The sequence below is a fragment of the Nomascus leucogenys genome, chromosome 12 (genome assembly GCF_006542625.1).
Source record: "Nomascus leucogenys isolate Asia chromosome 12, Asia_NLE_v1, whole genome shotgun sequence".
In the NCBI taxonomy this organism is placed as follows: Eukaryota; Metazoa; Chordata; class Mammalia; order Primates; family Hylobatidae; genus Nomascus; species Nomascus leucogenys.
Genome location: NC_044392.1, coordinates 32151730 through 32171980, shown reverse-complemented (window position 1 = coordinate 32171980; position 20251 = coordinate 32151730). Strand labels below are relative to the sequence as shown.

Here is a 20251-nt window from a genome sequence, read left to right as displayed (position 1 = left end):
GCATAACTTTGAGAAGTGGTCATATTCTTGAGCCTACTGTAAAACTTTGGCAAAAAAAAAAAACTCCTGAATAATTACAAAAATAGAAAACAGATAAGGGTTGCATTTATTGCATGCTTAGTGTTCTATTTTCACTGACTACCAAGGCAGTTCTATCACATATGGGTATTCATTGGTGTTTTTCTATAGTCCATCGAGTAAGTATACATGATTGCATCTGAATTCTTAAACATATTGATTTATATTATTCCAAATAGATTTAGTAAATTATCTGTTTCATTTTATTATATCATTTTACTTGAGTTTGATAGAGTTTTCTCATAATTTTCTGGAAAGAAGATATACTATAAATAGTAAATGTAACTTAGTTGAATATTGTAAACTCAAACTTTAGAAATAAAACTAGGAAGCCCCACGGATTCAGAGGAATGTCGGGGGAATGAAGAAAAAAATGGAGATGTCAGCTGGGCCAGAGTTTTAGGGGGCACCAGTTCACCATATTTTAGGACATGAGTAAGTAGGCACATGGCAGAAGTGCAGAGTTGAGTTTGGGACTTGGAACCAGGACCCCTTCCCACACAGTGAAAATAGACATTAGGAGTTGGGTTCAGCAGCCAAACATGGTCACCAGAGAGTCAATGACAGACAGTGTTAAGGGATTAGGAATTCAGCAGTCTGTATCATGAAAGTGGTCCAACAGGCAGGGACAGGAGGGATACAGAAACTGTGTACAAGCAATCCATCATGCAGGTGGCATCATCAAAGTTGGTACAAGAACCTCAAGCACTGCTTAGGCTCATGAAAAGGACTTCAGGTCCTGAAGGGCAAAGGCAGAGACAAGGCTGAAAAATAACCGACCCTCTGTATCTAAGGGTTCTGCATCTATGTATTCAACTCATTGTGGATCAAAAACATTCAGAAAAAAATAAATTCTATAAGGTTCCAAAAAGCAAAACTTGAATTTGCCATGTGCTGAGTATGTTGAATCCATGCAGACAAAGTGATGTGTAGGCTTTGCATTAGATATTATAAGTAATCTAAAGATGATTTAATAGTCTAAAGGAGAATGTATGTACATTATATGCAAATATTATGCCATTTTATATAAGTGACTTGAGCATCTGAGGATTCTGGTATCTGCAGGGAGTCCTGGAACCAATTCCCCCTGCAGATACTGAGGAACAACTAGGCAGAGGCCACATCCCAGAGGGCCCAGGGAACTGGCATTCTAACTAAAGTGGAACTGTCTGTAGAGCCATCCCCCAAAATGAAATCTCACATTGCACTCTGAAGAGACAGCTTGAGAACTCCACCTGCCACACTGCTTCTGCTTACTTGGAGGCCCCTGAGTCCATCTGATGTATCCTAGAACTCTGCGAAACACTATGTGAAAATTGGGGTTCTAGGGGGCAGTGCTGAGGGTTAAAAATTAATGGGTTCAGGCATATGGGAAAATAAGAGGAACCATTTGCCTAAATTTAGAGCATAAATTTGGAGAACGAAGTAGAAATACAAGTGCAAAAACCAGGGCTCAAGATCAGGATCAGTCAAGGTTGATAATTCCAAGGGCCATAGTGGGTTAAAGCTGCTGTTCATGGTCAGGGTTGGGTCTTGACAGCAAGTGGGGACTGGGCCTGCAAGGTGGGAGGCAAATGCCTCCTCCTGCAGAGAAAGGGGGGCTGGAAAGGAGTGAGGGGAAGCAAAGGCTTTAGAGATTACAGATTTAGCAGCCATGTTGGTTGCCTACATGATTTAAAATGTGAATGAGATTTTTAAAGGTTTTTTAAAAATATTCTTTAGCCTTAAAATTGGGAAAATAGAACTTATGACAATTGTCAATGGAATAAATGAATAAGAGAGTGAGGAATAAATGAATGAGTGAAAAAGCACAAGCCCAAATGCTATCCTCCATAAATGTTCTAGAATTCTCAGGGAACTTGTAGTATATCTTTTTGACAGCAGATGGTAGCATTTTATGTCTTTCACCCTACAGAATTCTTGGCCAGGGAAGTGACCTCAAAGAAGGTCTTGTCCACTCCTCTCCTTTTGGAATTGAGAAAATGGGAATCTAAGGGTATGACAAGACTTTCCTAATGGCACATGACTTGGAGAGAGAGCAATACAAGTCTTTGGATATTAATCTAGTGCTCATTCCACAGGAAGTAATAAATAATATTTTAGCTGTTTTCGTGTAACACGAATAGATTTCTACCAACATATTCTCTCATCTGATCACCAGGCCCTGCCATTTCTAAAGTTCATTCGGCAGTTATAGCTGCAATCTGTGGAGTGGAAAAGGGTAAATTCACAAGTGACTTACCCGGGGTTCAGAAGATCTGCCACTGGGTGATAGTGTAGTTCAGTGGTCAAAACACTAGCCCTATAATCAGACTAGGCCTGGGTTTGCATCATATCTCCATACTTCTAGCTATATGACCTTTGCCAGCTACTTAACCTCTTAAAGTCTCAGTTTCTTCACCTTTAAAATGGGCATAGTAATAACCAACTTAAGGGTTATTTGTGTGGATTGAATGTGATGATGCTTATGAAATAGGTGGTCCCACATTAAGCAATAATTATTACCAATTATCACTGGTCTCATTATAACTAACTCTACACTGAACAATACATTAGAACAATAGTACCTTTTGCAACTAAACAGGAGCTATGAATTAATTAATTCAGTGCACTTCTATTTTAGAACATAAAATATACTAGATACTTTGCCAGCCAGATGTCTCAGGAGAATTAAAGACAGATAAGATCTGGCCCCTGCCTTTGAGAATTCCACTAAATTACCAAAGCTTGTGTTTGAGTAAATTTTACTGGTAAACGATCAGCTTCAGTTCAACAGATATTTGTCACACACACCCATTTTTATTCTGTCTAGCTGCTGCAGGGGGTATAAAGATGAAGAAGGCACAGCTCCTGCCTTCAAGAAGCTTATATTCAATATAGAAGTGGAGAGAGGAGGGAAGTGCACACATAGTTATGCTAGGGTTAAATCTCACCCATCCCTAAATAAGGTCTGTGGCTGGGATTTAGTAGTGCTCAGTTGAAGGTGAGTGTAGGAATGAAGAAATGAAGAATGTAGCTGAAAAAGACTCTGTAAGGAAGTAAAACTTTCAGTGACATAGAGTTGAGCTTTTTCACTTACTAACAGTGTGACCCTGGATGAGTTATTTAACCTCTTTAAGCCTGTATCTCTTCCTTTTCTATAAAATGAGATGAGACTGCCTTTCCTTATTATTTTAGAATTGTGGTAAACAGAAATGCTATAATGACATGAAAGCACTTCCTGAAACTGTGCAATTTTTTTTTTTTTTTTAGACGGAGTCTCGCTCTGTCACCAGGCTGGAGTGCAATGGCGCAATCTCAGCTCACTGCAACCTCCACCTCCCGGGTTCAAGCGATTCTCCTGCCTCAGCCTCCCGATTAGCTGGGACTACAGGCATGCACCACCACGCCCAGCTATTTTTTGTATTTTTAGTAGAAACGGGGTTTCACCATGTTGGCCAGGATGTTCTTGAAACTGTGCAATATTTAACTAAAGCTATTAAAATATTATTTAAAGAGAGGGAGAACTTTTTTTAATCTAGATTACCATTGTTGTTGAGAGTGTTGTTTGCTTCAGCTCAAGAACATTTTTATCTAAATCCCTGATGATTCTCCATTCTCTGATGTCATCTTAAAAGCCATAAGAAAGGACAGACCCACAGCCTACCTTCACATGTTGGTGGGGAGTCTGTCCAGCGTCCCAATCGAGTACAATCCAATCTTTCTGGTCCAGACAAAGAAAATCCCTCATCACAGATGAATTGACAGGTGGATTTATAACTGGAACTTCCAAGAGGTTGGACACAGGTCATTGTTCCATTCTGAGGGCTTAGCAAAGGTGTGCAGGGAATGGCTATCATGGGCATGGCAGAGGAGAAAAGAAGAGATCATTTTATAATTCAGCAACCTGAACTCTGTAACTCTCTCCCTCTTTCTCCCTCTCTCTCTCTCTCTCTCTCTCTCTCTGTGTGTGTGTGTGTGTGTGTGTGTGTGTGTGTGTGTGATTAATATACAACGATGGTATTTGGCTAAAAGTGATTGTTTGAATTTCATGATGCTTTATCACCAGTTAGAGGTTGTAGAGGTATAAAATAGCTGCAGCTTACAGTTGATTGACATCCTAAAGTGCTCAATCACAAACAGTTTTAGAGGTGATTTTTAAAGGAAGCTGGTGCTCTGTTTGGGAGGATAGTGGTGCAACTCATTTTTGTTGCTTCTAGACAGGAGTGGAAGTGGTTTCTCCCTTGATACCTTCTTCAGAAACACCCCTAATGACCTTACCAGAAAACAATGACAAGTGACTGGAAACACAGAAATGGAGGAAAATACTTTCTTCCCCCATTCCCAACCAAGTGGTGGAATCTGCGTCCAAATTTTGGCTCTGTTACTTGCTAGCAATCTATCACTAGACAATAACCTTTCTGAGCCTCAGTTGCTTTATCTTCGAAATGGGAAAAAGGATAATCCTTGCATATGTGCCACATTTTCTTAATCCAGTCTATCATTGTTGGACATTTGGGTTGGTTCCAAGTTTTTGCTATTGTGAATTGTGCCGTAATAAACATACGTGTGCATGTGTCTTGATAGCAACCTGATTTATAATCCTTTGGGTATATACCCAGTAATGGGATGGCTGGGTCAAATGGTATTTCTAGTTCTAGATCCCTGAGGAATCGCCACACTGTCTTCCACAATGGTTGAACTAGTTTACAGTCCCACCAACAGTGTAAAAGTGTTCCTATTTCTCCACATCCTCTCCAGCACCTGTTGTTTCCTGACTTTTTAATGATCGCCATTCTAACTGGTGTGAGATGGTATCTCATTGTGGTTTTGATTTGCATTTCTCTGATGACCAGTGATGATGAGCATTTTTGCATGTGTCTTTTGGCTGCATAAATGTCTTCTTTTGAGAAGTGTCTGTTCATATCCTTCACCCACTTTTTGATGGGGTTGTTTGTTTTTTTCTTGTAAATTTGTTTGAGTTCATTGTAGATTCTGGATATTAGCCCTTTGTCAGATGAGTAGGTTGCAAAAATTTTCTCCCATTCTGTAGGTTGCCTGTTCACTCTGATGGTAGTTTCTTTTGCTGTGCAGAAGCTCTTTAGTTTAATTAGACCCCATTTGTCAATTTTGGCTTTTGTTGCCATTGCTTTTGGTGTTTTAGACATGAAGTCCTTGCTCCTAGGGTCATTTTTCAGCCACTGACTTAAACAGCATGAGGTTTCAAGAACACTTTCTATACCTTTCTCTTCCCTTCATTCCTTCCCCTCTCTAGCTACATTCCTTTCAATCTGATCAACTTGTCCAAAGATCTGGTTCTTTTCTTCTAGTTGAAAAGTATTTCTGTAGTAAGTGTGTATGTAGGGCTGGAGAGGACACAACTCAAGAAGCCTACAAACTGCAAGGACCTATGGGGGAAAGGGTGTGGGTGAGGATGTTGGTACCACAGAGCCCATTTCCAGCTCTTTTGTGGCTTTGCCTTCTGACAGCAGGGGTAGATGTGGAGGGGTGGGAGGACATTAAAAAGAGAAATTGTCTGATAACACTCTCTCAGAAGTATTACAACAGCGAGTGGATTGCACACCGCATGGTACCTTCCTGCCCAGCCCACATTTGGGTATTTCACTTGATGTGCACCCGGCAACAAGAGGAGAAAGTTCACAGTAAATAAAGAACTAAAAGCAGAAGGGAACTGGAAGGTCACAGGAAGCCGTGGTGAGTGGCAACCTCCTTGCTGTGAAACACCCAGAGGCAGGACAGTATGGAGCAATGAACTGTAATCTGTGCCCTGCACCACCCAGGCTTGCCTGGAAGACTTTCAATCACTGTGATCACTGTCCTCAGGGATTCCCAGTTCTTCCCACAACTTCCCCAAAGTTGTGTGGACTTTGTGATATGTCCAGACTTCAATATAGCCAGGATGAGCACTTAAGGGGCAAAATCACAGCCCCGCCCTGTTCTCTCCAGACCCAGCTCTGAAGGTGCACCCAACCCTAAGTCCAGGGGCTTGCCATCCTGTCTGGTGCCTGGGGATGAAGGACATTTAATTCTGCTGTTTGCTTGTTCATTTGTTCATTCATTCATTCATTCATTCATTCATTCATTTACTGTTGACCTAGCTTAACAATGGGGTGTGTGTGTGTGTGTGTACGTGATTATGCTTTTGTGTGACCTGAATAGCGAGTGGTTTCCTTTTAGCAAAAAATACGTATCTGCCCGCTTTCACTCAAATGTTGAAAGTCTATACAAAGTGAAAGGTGTGGCAAATAATGTAGAACTGTCTCGTCTTTTACCCATTTAACTTTATTGTTAAAATTGTATGTACATCATAAAAATATTAATTGCATAGGGGGGAAAGTGGAGAAAATATTGGAAGAATTCATACCAGAAGCCTAACAGTGTCTATTTTAGGATAGGAGTATTTAAGGGGATATTTTTTCATTTCTTTATTATATTTCTGCAGATTTTTATAAATGAAAATTTTGTGTTTAAACAGCAGCATTTTCTATAAAAGTTAACTAAGGAATTGGATACATTGAGGGGGAAAAAGATTGGGGAATATAAAAAATATACGTCTATCCTTCAATTCACAAACATGGATGACTAGAACTGGTTCTTGTTCATACAAGATGTTGCAATACTGACAGAGCACACTGGCTTGTTAAACATCAAGTACAAGGCCGGGAGCAGTGGCTCACACCTGTAATCCCAGCACTTTGGGAGGCCGAGGCAGGCAGATCACCTGAGGTCAGGGGTTTGAGACTAGCCTAGCCAACATGGTGAAACCTCATCTCTACCAAAAATACAAAAATTAGCTGGGCGTGGTGGTGGGCACCTGTAGTCCCAGCTACTCGGGAAGCTGAGACAGGAGAATTGCTTGAACCCGGGAGGCGGAGGTTGCAGTGGGCTGAGATTGTGCCACTGCACTCCAGCCTAGGCGACAGAGTGAGACTCCATCTCAAAAAATATACATATATCAAGTACAATGCAGATGGAATGTTTATACTGAATCCGCACATTCCCTTCTTCTGAGAATCCTGTAACCTCCAGTACACAGATTAGTTTTTCTCTTTTTTCTATCACTCTTCACCTTATTCTAAGTATATTTCTCCAATTTTATACAGATCTTGGAGTGTTTGCAACTGGGTACTTGTAAATTCTGCCCCTCCCATTTTACCATTATACCCTGTGGTTCCTAGAAGTGCCAGACCAGCCTTGGGAGAACAACTCTGAAGCAATTATTTTCCCACCTGGTCTTCTTTCCAGATGCCATTTTTGGCCAGGTTAGAAGAGTTTACCTGGTTTATGACAGGAGCCTTCAGGTCTGGGTAAAGACCCTGATAAGGAGTTAACAAGGGCCATGCCCTACTGCCTATGGCCAGACATCCTGACACTTCTGTTATCTGCCTATCCCCCGGAGGCATTTGCATTTGGGATCCTTGGGTTATAGGACAAGAGGATGAGTGAGAGTATTTATTAATTTTCCAGTCCATTTCAAGGTGGATCTTACATAGTTGTCACCTCTAAAATCCAGCCTTTAAAAATACTGCCTACAATTTATTTCCAAGATGTTAGAAAGAATACACTCTTACCTTGGCATTCTGGAGGAACAGAATTCCAGTTTCCAGTAGCCAAGCACTGTAGCACACTTGCTCCCACCAGGAGCAAGCCTTCATTGCAGGTGAAGCTGCAGACTGACTGGTACCTAAAGACACCGAAGGGGTGGGAGCAGTTCACCCGGGCCTCATTTGGAACTGGGAGATCCTGGCACTGCAAAGCTAAGGGGTGAGGAAGTACAGAATAAAGAAACAGTAATACACATGTACTTGTTGATTTTTGAGCTATTAACTCTTTCTAGTGTCAAGAACAGGGATTCCTGAATCGGGCTTGTTTAACATAGAAGATGAGAAAAAGTGTCATTTAATTATAACGGCACATGAAGGATTTTATTAGGAAATGCTAAACTTTTGTTGAGAATCTTGGCAACATGTATCAATAATTTTTAAGTTATCATGCCTTTGGACCCAAGAATTTATGCTAAATATGTAATCAAGATGCATACCAAAAAATCTATTTAGAGATTTTTGTGAAGACATTATTTGTAAGAGCGGAATATTGAAAACAAACACAAATGCCATTAATTGAGGGTGGAAAATTAATTATGGTGGATCCATGAAAAGAATGTTAAAGGTCACTAAAAATAATATATTTTAGCTTGGAAAGATAGGAGAGAGGTCTCAATGTATTTTTTATTTTTTAAATAAAAAATCAGAATAAAAATTATAATATACACCATGATCTCAAAGATGTAAAATAAATAACTATACATGAAGTGAGCACATGTATTCTATGTGTTGTCTCTTCTCGTCTTTAAAATGGTAGTAATAATTGTAACTACCTCACAGAGTTAGACTGAGATCATAGAAAGTGCTCAATGGACATTAGCTGCTATATTAGTAGCAGTGGTAGTAATAGATAGTAATAATATCATTAAGGCTTTGCATCACATGCAGACCCTGAGTTCAGGAGTGGGAAACATTCAGAAGGCCTATGAAGGGAGTTAGTGGGGCCACATCTCTGGATACTTAAGAGAATATCCAACTATCTTTTCTTGATTAGACATTTACCTTCCTGGAGACAACAATGGCTTGGATAATCCCTTATGATCCCTTTTAAGTGTGTCAAAGAGCTCATTGTGTCTTTTTCTCCCAGATAACATATACAATACATTCCATAACTCAGACTAGGTCTCAGCATCATGGTGCACAGCCATCTATTCTATTGCCTTCTTGTTTTGTTTTGTTTTGCTGTTCAATTTTTTTATTATAGTGAAATTTACATAGCATGAAATTTAATTTACCATTTACCATGTCACCAATATTAAGTGTACAGCTCAGTGGTATTAAGTACATTCATATTATTGTGCCACCGCCACCATTATTCATCTCCAAAACTCTTTTCATCATCTCAAACTGAAACTCCATATCCATTAAACCATAACTCCCTATTTCCCTCTCCCACCGAGCCCTTGGCAACCACCATTCTGCTTTCTGTCTCTATGACTTTGACTACTGTAAGTTCCTCATATGAGTGGAATCATACAGTGTTTGTCCTTTCATAATGGCTTATTTCACTTAGCATAATGTCTTCAAGGTTCATTCATGTTTGTAGCATAGGTCAGAATTTACTTCCTCTTTAAGGTTGAATAATATTCCATTGTAAGTATGTGGAATACTTTTTACTTATCCATTCATCCATTGATGGTTGTTTGGGTTGCTTCCACATTTTAACTGTTGTGATTAATAGTGCTATGAACATGGGTGCACAAATATCTCTTCAAGACCTGCTTTCAAACCACTGCCTCATTTTAAAATCAAGGTATACTTAGGAACTCAGGGGAGTCACATAGATTGCTCAGAGGTCTCAGTAAATGAAAACACAAAATGTCAATATTACACTTCTGGAACATGACTTTAGTGTGAGGTACTCCTCGTAAAAAAATAATAATCCTTGTGAACCACCACACCCGCCCCCCATGAGTGCCTTAGTATAAGAGCAAAAGATTAGAAACCTAACATATTGAAAGAGGATCATTTTGTCAAATCAGACCGCAGACATGTGATTTATAAGGTAACATATCATCATCATCATTTTCCCTATAAATCTTATAAGAGTTTTAAAGTTGCGTTTACACACATTAATTCACAACTACTAGTGAGGCAGGTAGGTAAGGCTGATAATGGTAGCCCCATTTTACAGAAGATACTGAGCCTCAGAGAGTCTAAACCACTAGCTTAAGGACAGGAAGTGACAGGACTGAACTAAACACCTTGTCCATTACCCTTCCCCATCCCATGCTATTCCTCAATGCATGATTTATTCTCCAAAGCCCCATCTTCTTCATTCCAGTGCACCCTATATGTGTCAATCAGTGCAACCCTCACCTTGACTATACTATAATGGATATGTGCCTAAGACTGGCTTCGCTCACCATTTCATCTCATCCCTGGTCCCAAGCACAAAGGACATGGCACATAGTAGGTTCTCAGTGAATATTTGATAAAGAACGGCATGCCAATACTCAGTGCAAATGCTGATGCCTCTAATGAGCTGAGATACACAGAAAAACATTACCACTGTTACAGTACCTTGACAGACAGGGGCTGGCGCTGTCCACTGTCCCAAGTTATCACAGCGAACTATATGAGCTCCTCTCAGCATGAAACCTTCAGCACAGTGGAAGCTACAGTTGGTGTCATACTGAAACGCTCTCATGGATGGAGAGCAATCCATGCTTCCGTGGACAGGACTCTCCAGCGGCTCACACGAAATAGCTAAGTGGAAAAGGTACCTTCTAAAGCCGGGTAACGGAAGGGCCGGGTTCTTCCTCAGAAAAAAATCCTGGATGCTATATCTTTCCTGTCCACATTTTCAGTGTGTTCAGAACCCTAAAACCTCCATTTTCCAAAAGAGAGACTGCCTGGAACACTTTCCCATGCCCCTCTTGGCCTGACTCACTCTCACCTGCCCTTCAGGTCTCAGCTTAGACTTCCCTTTCCTTAGGAAGCCCTCCCTTCCCACCTTAACTAAGGGTAGAAGCCCCTGCAATGTGCTCCCACAGCCTCTGTTCTTGTGCTATTCATACATGATTGTCATTCTTCCCCATTATACCATGGTCTCTTCGAGGTTGGGCTCAGTCATTCGTAGTTTTATTCTGGAGCTGAGCAGAGTGTTTTGTACATTGAAAGTGCTCATTAAATATTGACATTATCTATGAAATTGAATCTGAAAAGAGTACATACAGGAAAATGCTGGACTTATAGGAAAAAAAAAAAGCTGGACTAGCATTGCTTATTGTTGACACTGTTACCTAGTCCTGTAAAATGATCCTGGCCGGGCTTTGTCTCTAGAACACAGGATGTCATCCTAATCAGACTTCAGTTGCCAAGCGAGTGCAGCCAAAGTGAATTCCTGAGCACAATTAAGCCCTGAGGGACCTCGGTTCTAATAAAGATTGATTTCCTCATGCTCTTCCTTGATAAAGCATTTTATCCCCAGGCTATTCCTGAAACTTTTCAAAGTGTAAAGACCACCTCTTTGCTCTGGGCTTTGACCTCTGGTTTTTATAGAATTAGAGCATTTAAGAACCAAAAATCCGGCTGGGCACAATGGCTCACATCTATAATCCCAGCACTTTGAGAGGCTGATGTGAGTGAATCACTTGAGGTCAGGAGTTTGAGACCAGCCTGGCCAAAATGGTGAAACCCTAGTCTCTATTAAAAATACAAAAATTTGCCTGTAATCCTAGCTACTCGGGAGGTTGAGGCAGGAGAATCGCTTGAACCTGGGAGGCAGAGGTTGCAGTGAGCTGAGATCGTGCCACTGCACTTCAGCCTGGGCAACAGAGTGAGACTCTGTCTCGAAAAACAAACAAACAAACAAACAAACAAAAAACCACCAAAATCCTCTAGTGTTTCTCTCTTCTCTCTTACATTTTAGGCAAGAAAAGTGAGGTTCAGAAGTGTTAAGTGACTTCTCTAAAGTCTCATAGCTAGATAGTAGCAGGGTTGGGCTTGTCATCTAGGTCTGGGAATTCACTAATCCATCGTAAATTTCCTATTCTCCCATTACCACTGTCCGCCTTATAAACTGAGGGTGTGAGGCAATTGCAGAGAATTCATTTTGGTGGAATTATGTAATTGCCTGGGATTGTATCACACACTTTTTCGATGCAGTATTCCTTCCTTTGTTTCTTTGTCAAAGGCTACCCTCAAAGACTACATGGTGAATCACTCTCTTTAGCCACCTTAGCCACTGCTCCCAACTCCCTCTCAAGTATAGGACATGGTCCTATACCTCGGATATGTCAGTAGAGCAGAAGCTCTATGCTAGGTACTTTATACATGCTATTTAATTGTATACTTTTTATGTACTTAATCCTCACAAGCACCTTGCAATTCTTAGCTCCATTTCACAGATGAGAAAACCATGGTTCCTGGAGGTTGAAGAGCTTGCTCCAGTGCAAGAACTTAGAAGAGATCACCCCGACACTGAGAGCCCTTCGCCTCTCTACCATGCCATGATTCCTTCTTGGACAGAATGGAGGTTGCTAACGAAAAATCCTACCCTCACAGGTTGGCAAGGGTGCAGACCAGTGTCCAGAGCCAATGCAGCGGAGCATGTCCAAACCCCTCACTCTGTAGCCGGGCTGGCACTCAAATTTACAGCTGGAGCCATAGGCAAAAGCAGTGAGTGGATGAACACAGTCCATGGTTCCTTCGTTGGGGGCTTCCAGGTGCTGACACTGCACAGCTGGAGAGAATAACCAAGGATAAAGAGAAAGATACTGAGAAAGGAGAAAAGCCACAGATAGAGAGCAATGGTGGAACCACCTCTGAAATGGAGGTGGAGCTAGCAAGATGTAAAGGTCAACAGACCCTAATGATGTTTGTCCAGACTTGGATTACCAGTTCCCAGGGTGAACTGAGTCTGCTAGAAACAAAGATTCCTCCAAGCTGTATTCTTAATGTCCTCTATTCCCTATACTTCTGTAAACCTGTCTCACTAGGTCTTCCAGTGTCCACTTATAGATGTAGAGGCCACTCTTTTTAATCTTATGTGGAAATTATGAATGAGGCCATTCTGAAACTGCCTGCAGTTATCAGATTGGGGAAAGAAAGGAATTTTTTTTCCTTTCTCATCTCAGATGAACCCAATCTAGCTAAATGGCAGGTAGGAAGAGAATTAAATTTTGGCAATTCAGGCCAGCTTCTCCATAAGCTGGTCAATTTCATCTATGCACTAAATAAGGACTGGATGCAATGGACATTATACATCCCAACTACCTGAAACTCACCTTTACACACTGGGGCTGTGGCTGTCCATACCCCCGAGGCTGTGCATTGCACCACTTCTGGTCCAACTAATGCAAATCCCTCTTCACAACTGAAGCTGCAGCTAGACTGATGCTGGAATGCTTTTGCAGAATGAAGGCAGGTCATGTTTCCTCGTTCAGGAATCTTCAGAGGTGGGCACTGGGCAGCTAAAACCAACCACAGAATAATAGTGTGAGTCCTTGGACAAATTTTGTCCACCACCTTGGAAGCCTTCAAATTCTGCAGCAGTCACACCTTCCCAAAGTGGCAGGCAGGGTGATGCACTAGAATGGTTAAAGCTATTTTCAATAGCTGTTTGGAAAGATCCAAACACCCTTGTTTTTCATGTAGAGAAGTTAGGTAAAATTATAAAATTAATAATACTTAACCCCTAAGTCCTTATCATTGTACTCTATTTACTTTACAATTAACAATGGGAAAGGGGGGTCCCTTTGTAATGTTTTTGCCTGCGAATCAACAATTAAACTAAGTCACTCTACCCATAAAAAAATACCATGAAAATTGAAATTAATGTTACTCTGGTTGACAGTTAACAGTGATAACCAGAATTTTCCATCTAACATAGGTGGTCATTATTTCTCACATTTTTTAATGGAGAAAGCTCATTGTGTCCTCTTCTCCCCAAAAATTCTGTGTCAGTGAGGATGAAAAGAATAAGGTCTACATACCTAAACACTGTGGAGGCTTATTTGTCCAGACTCCAGAAGCCAAGCATTCCAGCTTGCTGGGCCCGTTTACTTGGTACCCATCAGTGCAGTGGAAGCTGCACTGCGAGTTAAAAGAGAAGTTCCCCAGAGGGTGGCTGCAGTTCATGAGCACGTGTTGAGGGAGCTCAAGTTCTCCACACTCTCTCACTGCAGGAGACAAAATAGTGATTTTTATTTTCCATGTAGAATTAACAGCAATGTCAGGTTTGCTGAAAGCTGTAACTATTTGTGAAACCCTCTTAACTCTAATTTTCTAAACTTCTAACCCAAGCTATCCACCTCTATTTGGTCTCTTTGTATTGGCTGCATCTTGGGAAATAGTCATTCTTTCACAAGTTTTTACTTCAAACAAGTAAAATTAGCCTGAAAGTGTTCTGTTGGTTTTGCTTCCTTTCCCTTTCCCTTTTCTTTTTTGAAATTTATAAGTCAATGTTTTCTCCGAAGAATATAATATTTTTACCTAGAGTGTGTGTCTAGGGACACTGAGTGGAGGAGACAGATGATAGAGGGGGGCTGGTACCATCCTATTCTCACTGGAGAGCCTTCAACATGATTTATTTACTTCTTGGCATCATCTCTAGCATAAAACCAAAATAATATCAACAAAAAGGAAGCCTCACCGTATTCACATTCTGGCCCATAGAATCCAGGGTAACAGGAGCAGGTATAGTTCCCGATGGTCTCGAGGCACTCTCCTTGTTTGCTGCAGGACATGTCCTGGCATGAGGCTGCATAGATATGGAAAGGTCAGAGTCATGGACAGTCACAGATGTGAGGAAAGGCTGAATTCTCATTTTGACCACAGACTCATCCCCTCTCAGATAGGACTGGGCTAGCCAGACAAGAGGGAACCACAGTATCTTCTAGAGAGCCAACCTGTTCCTTGTGAAAAGCATTGTAGGGGCCTGCTGGAGTATTGCATGGCTCCCATTTCATACTGCATTTAGTGTTTCCTAAGGAGGGTATTGTTGTGTGGACACAGAGGGACAAATGGAGCCACTGACAGATCTGTGGACAGAGAAACCCTATGTGGTACAAAATGGGTTGTGGTTTTCAAACCAAGCATTGTTTTATTATGGAAGCCCAATGTCACGTATTACAGCATTGAGGTTAGGCACCAGATGTGGGGCGTGGGGTCACACAGGTGTGATATGAATCCTGGCTCTGCTGCCTACTTGCTGTGTGACCTTAGGCCAGCTACTTCTCTGAGCTCAGCTTGCACAGTGTTAGGGCCCAAACCCTTTCACCTTTCATTTGCTTCAAATCTATGCCCAGAATCCTACAGTGGAGAAACAGAGGAGCCAAATGAGATGTTTAAGACCTACTCATGGTAAAGGACAAACAGTCTTATGAGGTGATGTTTCACGAGTCTGAATACAGCAGGCCAAGATAGTGCCGACTATGGCTGACCTGCCATGTCCTCCTCACCAAGACAGTGCCACTCAGGTGGCAGAACAGAGAAGGGCCAGGGTTTCTTTCCTGAAAGAAAGTATTTGAGGGTATATGCACTTGATGAGAATTAGTATTAGAATTGATACTTTGAAAGCACTGTTTTTATTAATGAGGTCATAGTTGGGGGCAAGTTCTGTGGCTGAACTGTGTTCTGGTGGTTATTTCCTCTGTCTTAAGCCCTGTCCACATGCTGGTTCACTTGGAAGTATATTACAAAAGGATATCCATATGTCATATGTGGATATGCTGTGCTACATGATCTCTATGTTTCCTCTCAATTTTGAGATACTAAAATTCTATAAACCATGCAAGGTTCTATAGGAAGAAGTTCCTCTGGCAGCCAGTGAATTTGGTGAAGCTGCACTGAGACACCGGAAAGGGTTCAAATAAAGAGAAGATGTAGGAGGCAATAGCAGCTAAATGGATACAGGTTTGACCTTAACCCCACCAATGTCTTAATGCCTTACAGTAGCAACCCCTGCCTGCCCTATGTTCTTGGAGCATACAAATGTTTCCCCAATTATAGCTTCCTCAGAATCTCAGAACTCTAGGGGGAAAAAAACGAGACAAAGTTCTGCATTCTATCCCATTTCAGGTTTCCTGAATAGATAGGTTAGCAATTTGTCCATTCCTTTGGATCTCCAGGGAGAAGATGATTTATTCATGATGATTCAATGAATAGATCTTTTTTCGATAGCCTGCTCTGAGGTCTAATAATTCCTGACATGTGGAGAATTATTCCAACAATCAAACTTAATTTCATATTACAGTAAATATATCTATTTCTCATCTCCCATGGATAATTGATGCTTCTCTACATCCTTTACATCTTAGATGGCAAAATGACAATCAATGGTAGTGGCTGCTTAGAGTACTGTGTTGGTGGATATAAAACCCATCTGTGTTCAGGTAAAGTTGTATTAATTAGTGATATCTACCACTGTTGTGGGTTAGAGGAATGGCATCATTTATGCCAGTAATTTTCTATCTTTTTTCTATCTTGCAATTTTTTTGGTAAGCTTTATTGAGGAAGACTGTCTTGCAGAAATGGATTTTGAAGGTTAGGTGAGAAGGGGAAGTAGTGGCATATTGAAACAGCTAGTGGCAGTCAAGGTTATCTGATAAGAGATAATTCTAGGGAGGCATAGCCCAGAAAGGGGTAGAGAGCTGACTGGGAGAGCAGTAGGATGAGCTAATATCCTGGTAATGTCCATCCTGATCCATGAATATATGGTCATTAATCAATTTATTTATATATAAATGTATTATTTATAAAGTAGATCTGATTATATGATAATGCATTCATGGATATGTTTTGTCTCAGCTAGGAGGCTTGGGGAGAAGAGGGACAATGTAGAAGGCTTGCTTTATTCTGTGTATTCTGTTCCATATATGTACTGTTGAGGGCTTCTGAGGGAGAGGTGTTTAAAATCTAAAGAATTCAGAATATGTATGGCAGATGATTTATCAAAGAAGCTTCAGAGTACTTAGAACCTTCCTGCTCAGGGCAGTCCATACCATCCTTAGGCACAGTGTTCATGTGCTACAAAGTACAGGACCGGCCCCTCTAGACAGGGAAGCAACATCAGAAAGAAGGAATCAGCTCTGACACTAGGCTCATGACTAGAGGAAGACCAAGCTTTCAGGAATGTCTGCTTACTCTGGTACTGGTAAAGTTGAGAATTAAAATACACTCGAAGTATTTCACCTTCAATTACTTCTTTGCTTTCCTGCCCACTCCCCACCACTACCCTCCCACCAAAGTTCAATGGATCTAAAGATATGTTTTTGTTGAAGAGAAACTGTAAAGCATTTACAATCCTTGGTTATATTCTCAAGTTGTCTCATAAAAATGTAGAGCAAAGAATGTGGTAGTTTACATGGCTAAAAAACACCAACTTTGGAATCAACATGAGTGTGAAACTGGCTCCACCATCAACTAGCTTAGAACCCTGGGCAGATTACGTAATAGCTCTGAGCCTTTCCCTCATCAGCAAAGTAAGAGTAATAGAAAAACCTGATTGATGGAGTTGTCATGAGGACTAAATGTGGCCAATATTAAATGAACAAATGACACATGAACTAAATAAACTAATAACACAATGCTAGAGCATACTGACATTCAGTAGGTATTAGTTACAGCTGTGTCACCTAGGGGTAGGGCTAAATTTCCTTCCAATTTACACTCTCTGTTATACAAGACACAGGGGTGAACGAAAGCTCTAGACCTAAAATTTGGGAGACTGGTTTCTGGTCCTCACTTTGCTTCTGTCCTGCTCCACGGCCTTGAGAAACTAAAACCTCCTGAGGGTCCTTTTCATGAGTTATAAGATGAGACAGGTGAGCTGGATGATATTAAAATTTCCCTCTAGTTTTAAGCAACTAGTTTTCTCTAATTCTGGTCTTATATTCTTCAAGGTGCTCAATAATGCTGATTGGCTAACAATTTACCCCTTGATTTCATGTCCTGCCTTTGTATCTTTGTGTGGACTCAGTGGTTATGTTGGCCAACCAGAGAAGGCAGGGTTTTTTTTAATAGAAAAGTTTCAAAGTAGAGAAGGTCCTACCTGTGTAACACAATGCATGCTTTTTCTTCAAGCAGTGCTCATCATTCCACTTGCCAGGGGCTGACGGACTCTTGATGTAGATCTCCACACAGTCCTCGTTGTTCCTTTTGTTGTTAGGTTCATTATCAGCCCAGTTCTCAGCCTCCTTAGTGAGAGCCTTTTTGGTTCCCACCCAGGTCCATGTCTTATTGTTCTTTCGGATCCCAATCCAGTAGTAGGAGCTGTAGTAGGGTAGGACCTTATTGAGGTAATCAATTTCATTTTTATTCTGGATGGCCACTAAGTCTGTGTAGCGATTCTGGCAATATTTACGGGAAATATTCCATGAGTATGCTTTCGTGCTGTAATGATAAGTCCATGCTGCCACTTCTTTCTGGTTTGTTAGTTCTAGAGTAAAGGAGAGTGAGTGCCAGGTTAGTAACCCTCACCAAAAGGAGGCCATGATCCCAAGTATGTTTCTGCATACTCAGATGAATTTCCGACCAGAACATGAATACACAAAACACGACTAGTTTATGTCTAATGTAGTTGTTTGAAGGAAAAAGAGTGGTTTCCACCTTTCACTTGAAAGTGTGAATGATGTCAGAATAGGAAAATGTCATTTCTGAGGATCCTTGATGTTTAAGTTTTGGAATCATAAGATATCAAAGTTGGGAGGGACTCTGGACGTCATCTAATTTACTCCTGTCCTTTTATAAAAGAAAGAGACATAAGTAATTTGCCCAAGCTCAGATTAAATGACCTATAAAATGTCTTAAGGGCAGGCTCTACCTCTTCACATGGAAAATAACATGTGACCTGGAGCCTACCAGTTGGTCCAGCCTCATTGCCCACTGTATTTACTTTCTCAGCAAAACAGAATTCCTACTTCCTCGAATTTGCGCATGCTCTCCCCACAGTCCTGGCTGTCCTCTCTTCTTATGTCTGGTAAACTTTACTCCACCTATTCTCCATGGCTTTCCCAGGTGGACTCTGTGTTCCTTCCTCCAGGCTCCCACAGCACCTCATCCCTGCCTCCATTGTGCTCATTACCATGTATGGTAATGTCTGTTTCTATGATACAGTCTACATCTGCCAGGTTGTAAATCTCCGACTATGTTTTCTTTTTAGCTTTGGATCCTTAGCACTGAGCCTAGAGTTTAGCACTTAAGAGGCCTTCAATAAATACTTGTTGAATGAGTGAAACAAAGTAGGTTTGTGGCAGAGCCTGGGTGGGAAATCAGATACCCTGATCTGCAATCTTACAGTCATTCCATTCTTCTTGGCTGTTTCTCTTTCATTAACTACTCTACTTCTTCCATGTCTGCATACTCCCTTATTAAGACAGGGCTCAGAACAGCCCTTTTTCACAAGTGTTTTTGATACCAAATGAAATAAAGAATGTGCCTTTCAAAAGTATAAAGGTACTACAGTACTGTTATCATAGCCTGTGGGAGTCCACCCGGGGCAGGAGAGGCCAATTCCCACATGAAGAGGTGTACAAAGCAAGCAATCAGGCCTGGAAATGGGTTTCTTTCCTGTTTATTTAAAGGCTTGTTTCTGTTCAACCCTCTCCTCTGCTGCCTGCAGGAGGGTTAGTCATGCTTGTACCTCCCTTGCTGACATTTCCAGGGCATTGTTTTGCCTTAAAGACTTTATTCTGATATAGCCAGGGCTGCATTATGACTTTCATAGACTTTAGGCAACTTTGCCTATGTAGGCTTCTTCCTCCATGCTAACACATTAAAAATTCTATTTTGCAACTGCACTGGTATAAAGATGAATATATCACTATATACTAAAACATTTTCTTTGACTTCAAAGAAAATAATTATAAAAGAAATTCAGACATGTGTGTGGGTCTCTAAAAATTTTGTGGATCTGTGTCTACTGTGCCTAATGGATAAATTGGCCCTGGATATATCATTTTAAGTTCTTTCCTATGCCCTTTCTACCAATATGATGGTGTTGGGTACATTTGTCTTCCAGCAATCTGGACTTGGACAGTTTTCCCATGCCTCAAACCAACTGGCTACAATCCTTAAAGTTCTCACACATAGCTCTGGGCTCTATCCTAATTACTTAGGGCTAAGTGAAAAGTTAGCATAAAATTTACCAGAGATCAGGGCACTGAAGCAAAGGAGTTGGGAAATTCCAAAGACCACTCTCTGGAATCTCTGGTACAAGATGGCTTTTTGGCAGCTGGCCTGAAACAAGAAGAGAAAACTTTCTTTTAGTATCCATACACCATCAACATGGCCAAAAATAATTCCAGTTAACAATCATTATGTTGAAATATAATTGTGCCAATTTCCATTGGAAGAGTGGTTCAAGCCCTCTGCTTCCTTCTTGCTTCTCATTGCCCTGCTTCTAAGTTCTACCCTGGATGGACACTGTAGCAAGGCTGGGGACAGAGTTCATTTCTTCATTCATTCAACAAATATTTATTGAGTAGTTTGTGCCACCAATATTTTTATTTTAAGATACATTTTTAATGTGTATGGAAGAAAGCTAAACACACTAATATGGCTGTCATTATTATTATAAAACAATCTTTTTAAGAAGTGCTATGTCATACCCAAGAATAATAGAA

General features: G+C 40.9%; 1 protein-coding gene across 2 annotated transcripts in view; it reads right to left on the bottom strand.

The window, feature by feature from the left end:
* SELP (selectin P) overlaps nt 1-20251 on the bottom strand; it is a 40351-nt gene that overhangs the window by 10406 nt on the left and 9694 nt on the right. For both annotated transcript variants that reach the window (XM_012511433.2, XM_003258845.2), the window contains exons 2-10: nt 19775-19865; nt 17680-18066; nt 14281-14388; nt 13622-13807; nt 12914-13099; nt 12184-12369; nt 10206-10391; nt 7650-7835; nt 3725-3910 (exon numbers count right to left, since the gene is read on the bottom strand). In XM_012511433.2, the coding sequence (XP_012366887.1) occupies nt 3725-3910; nt 7650-7835; nt 10206-10391; nt 12184-12369; nt 12914-13099; nt 13622-13807; nt 14281-14388; nt 17680-18066; nt 19775-19865 (1702 nt within the window). The remainder of the gene's footprint in view (nt 1-3724; nt 3911-7649; nt 7836-10205; nt 10392-12183; nt 12370-12913; nt 13100-13621; nt 13808-14280; nt 14389-17679; nt 18067-19774; nt 19866-20251) is intronic.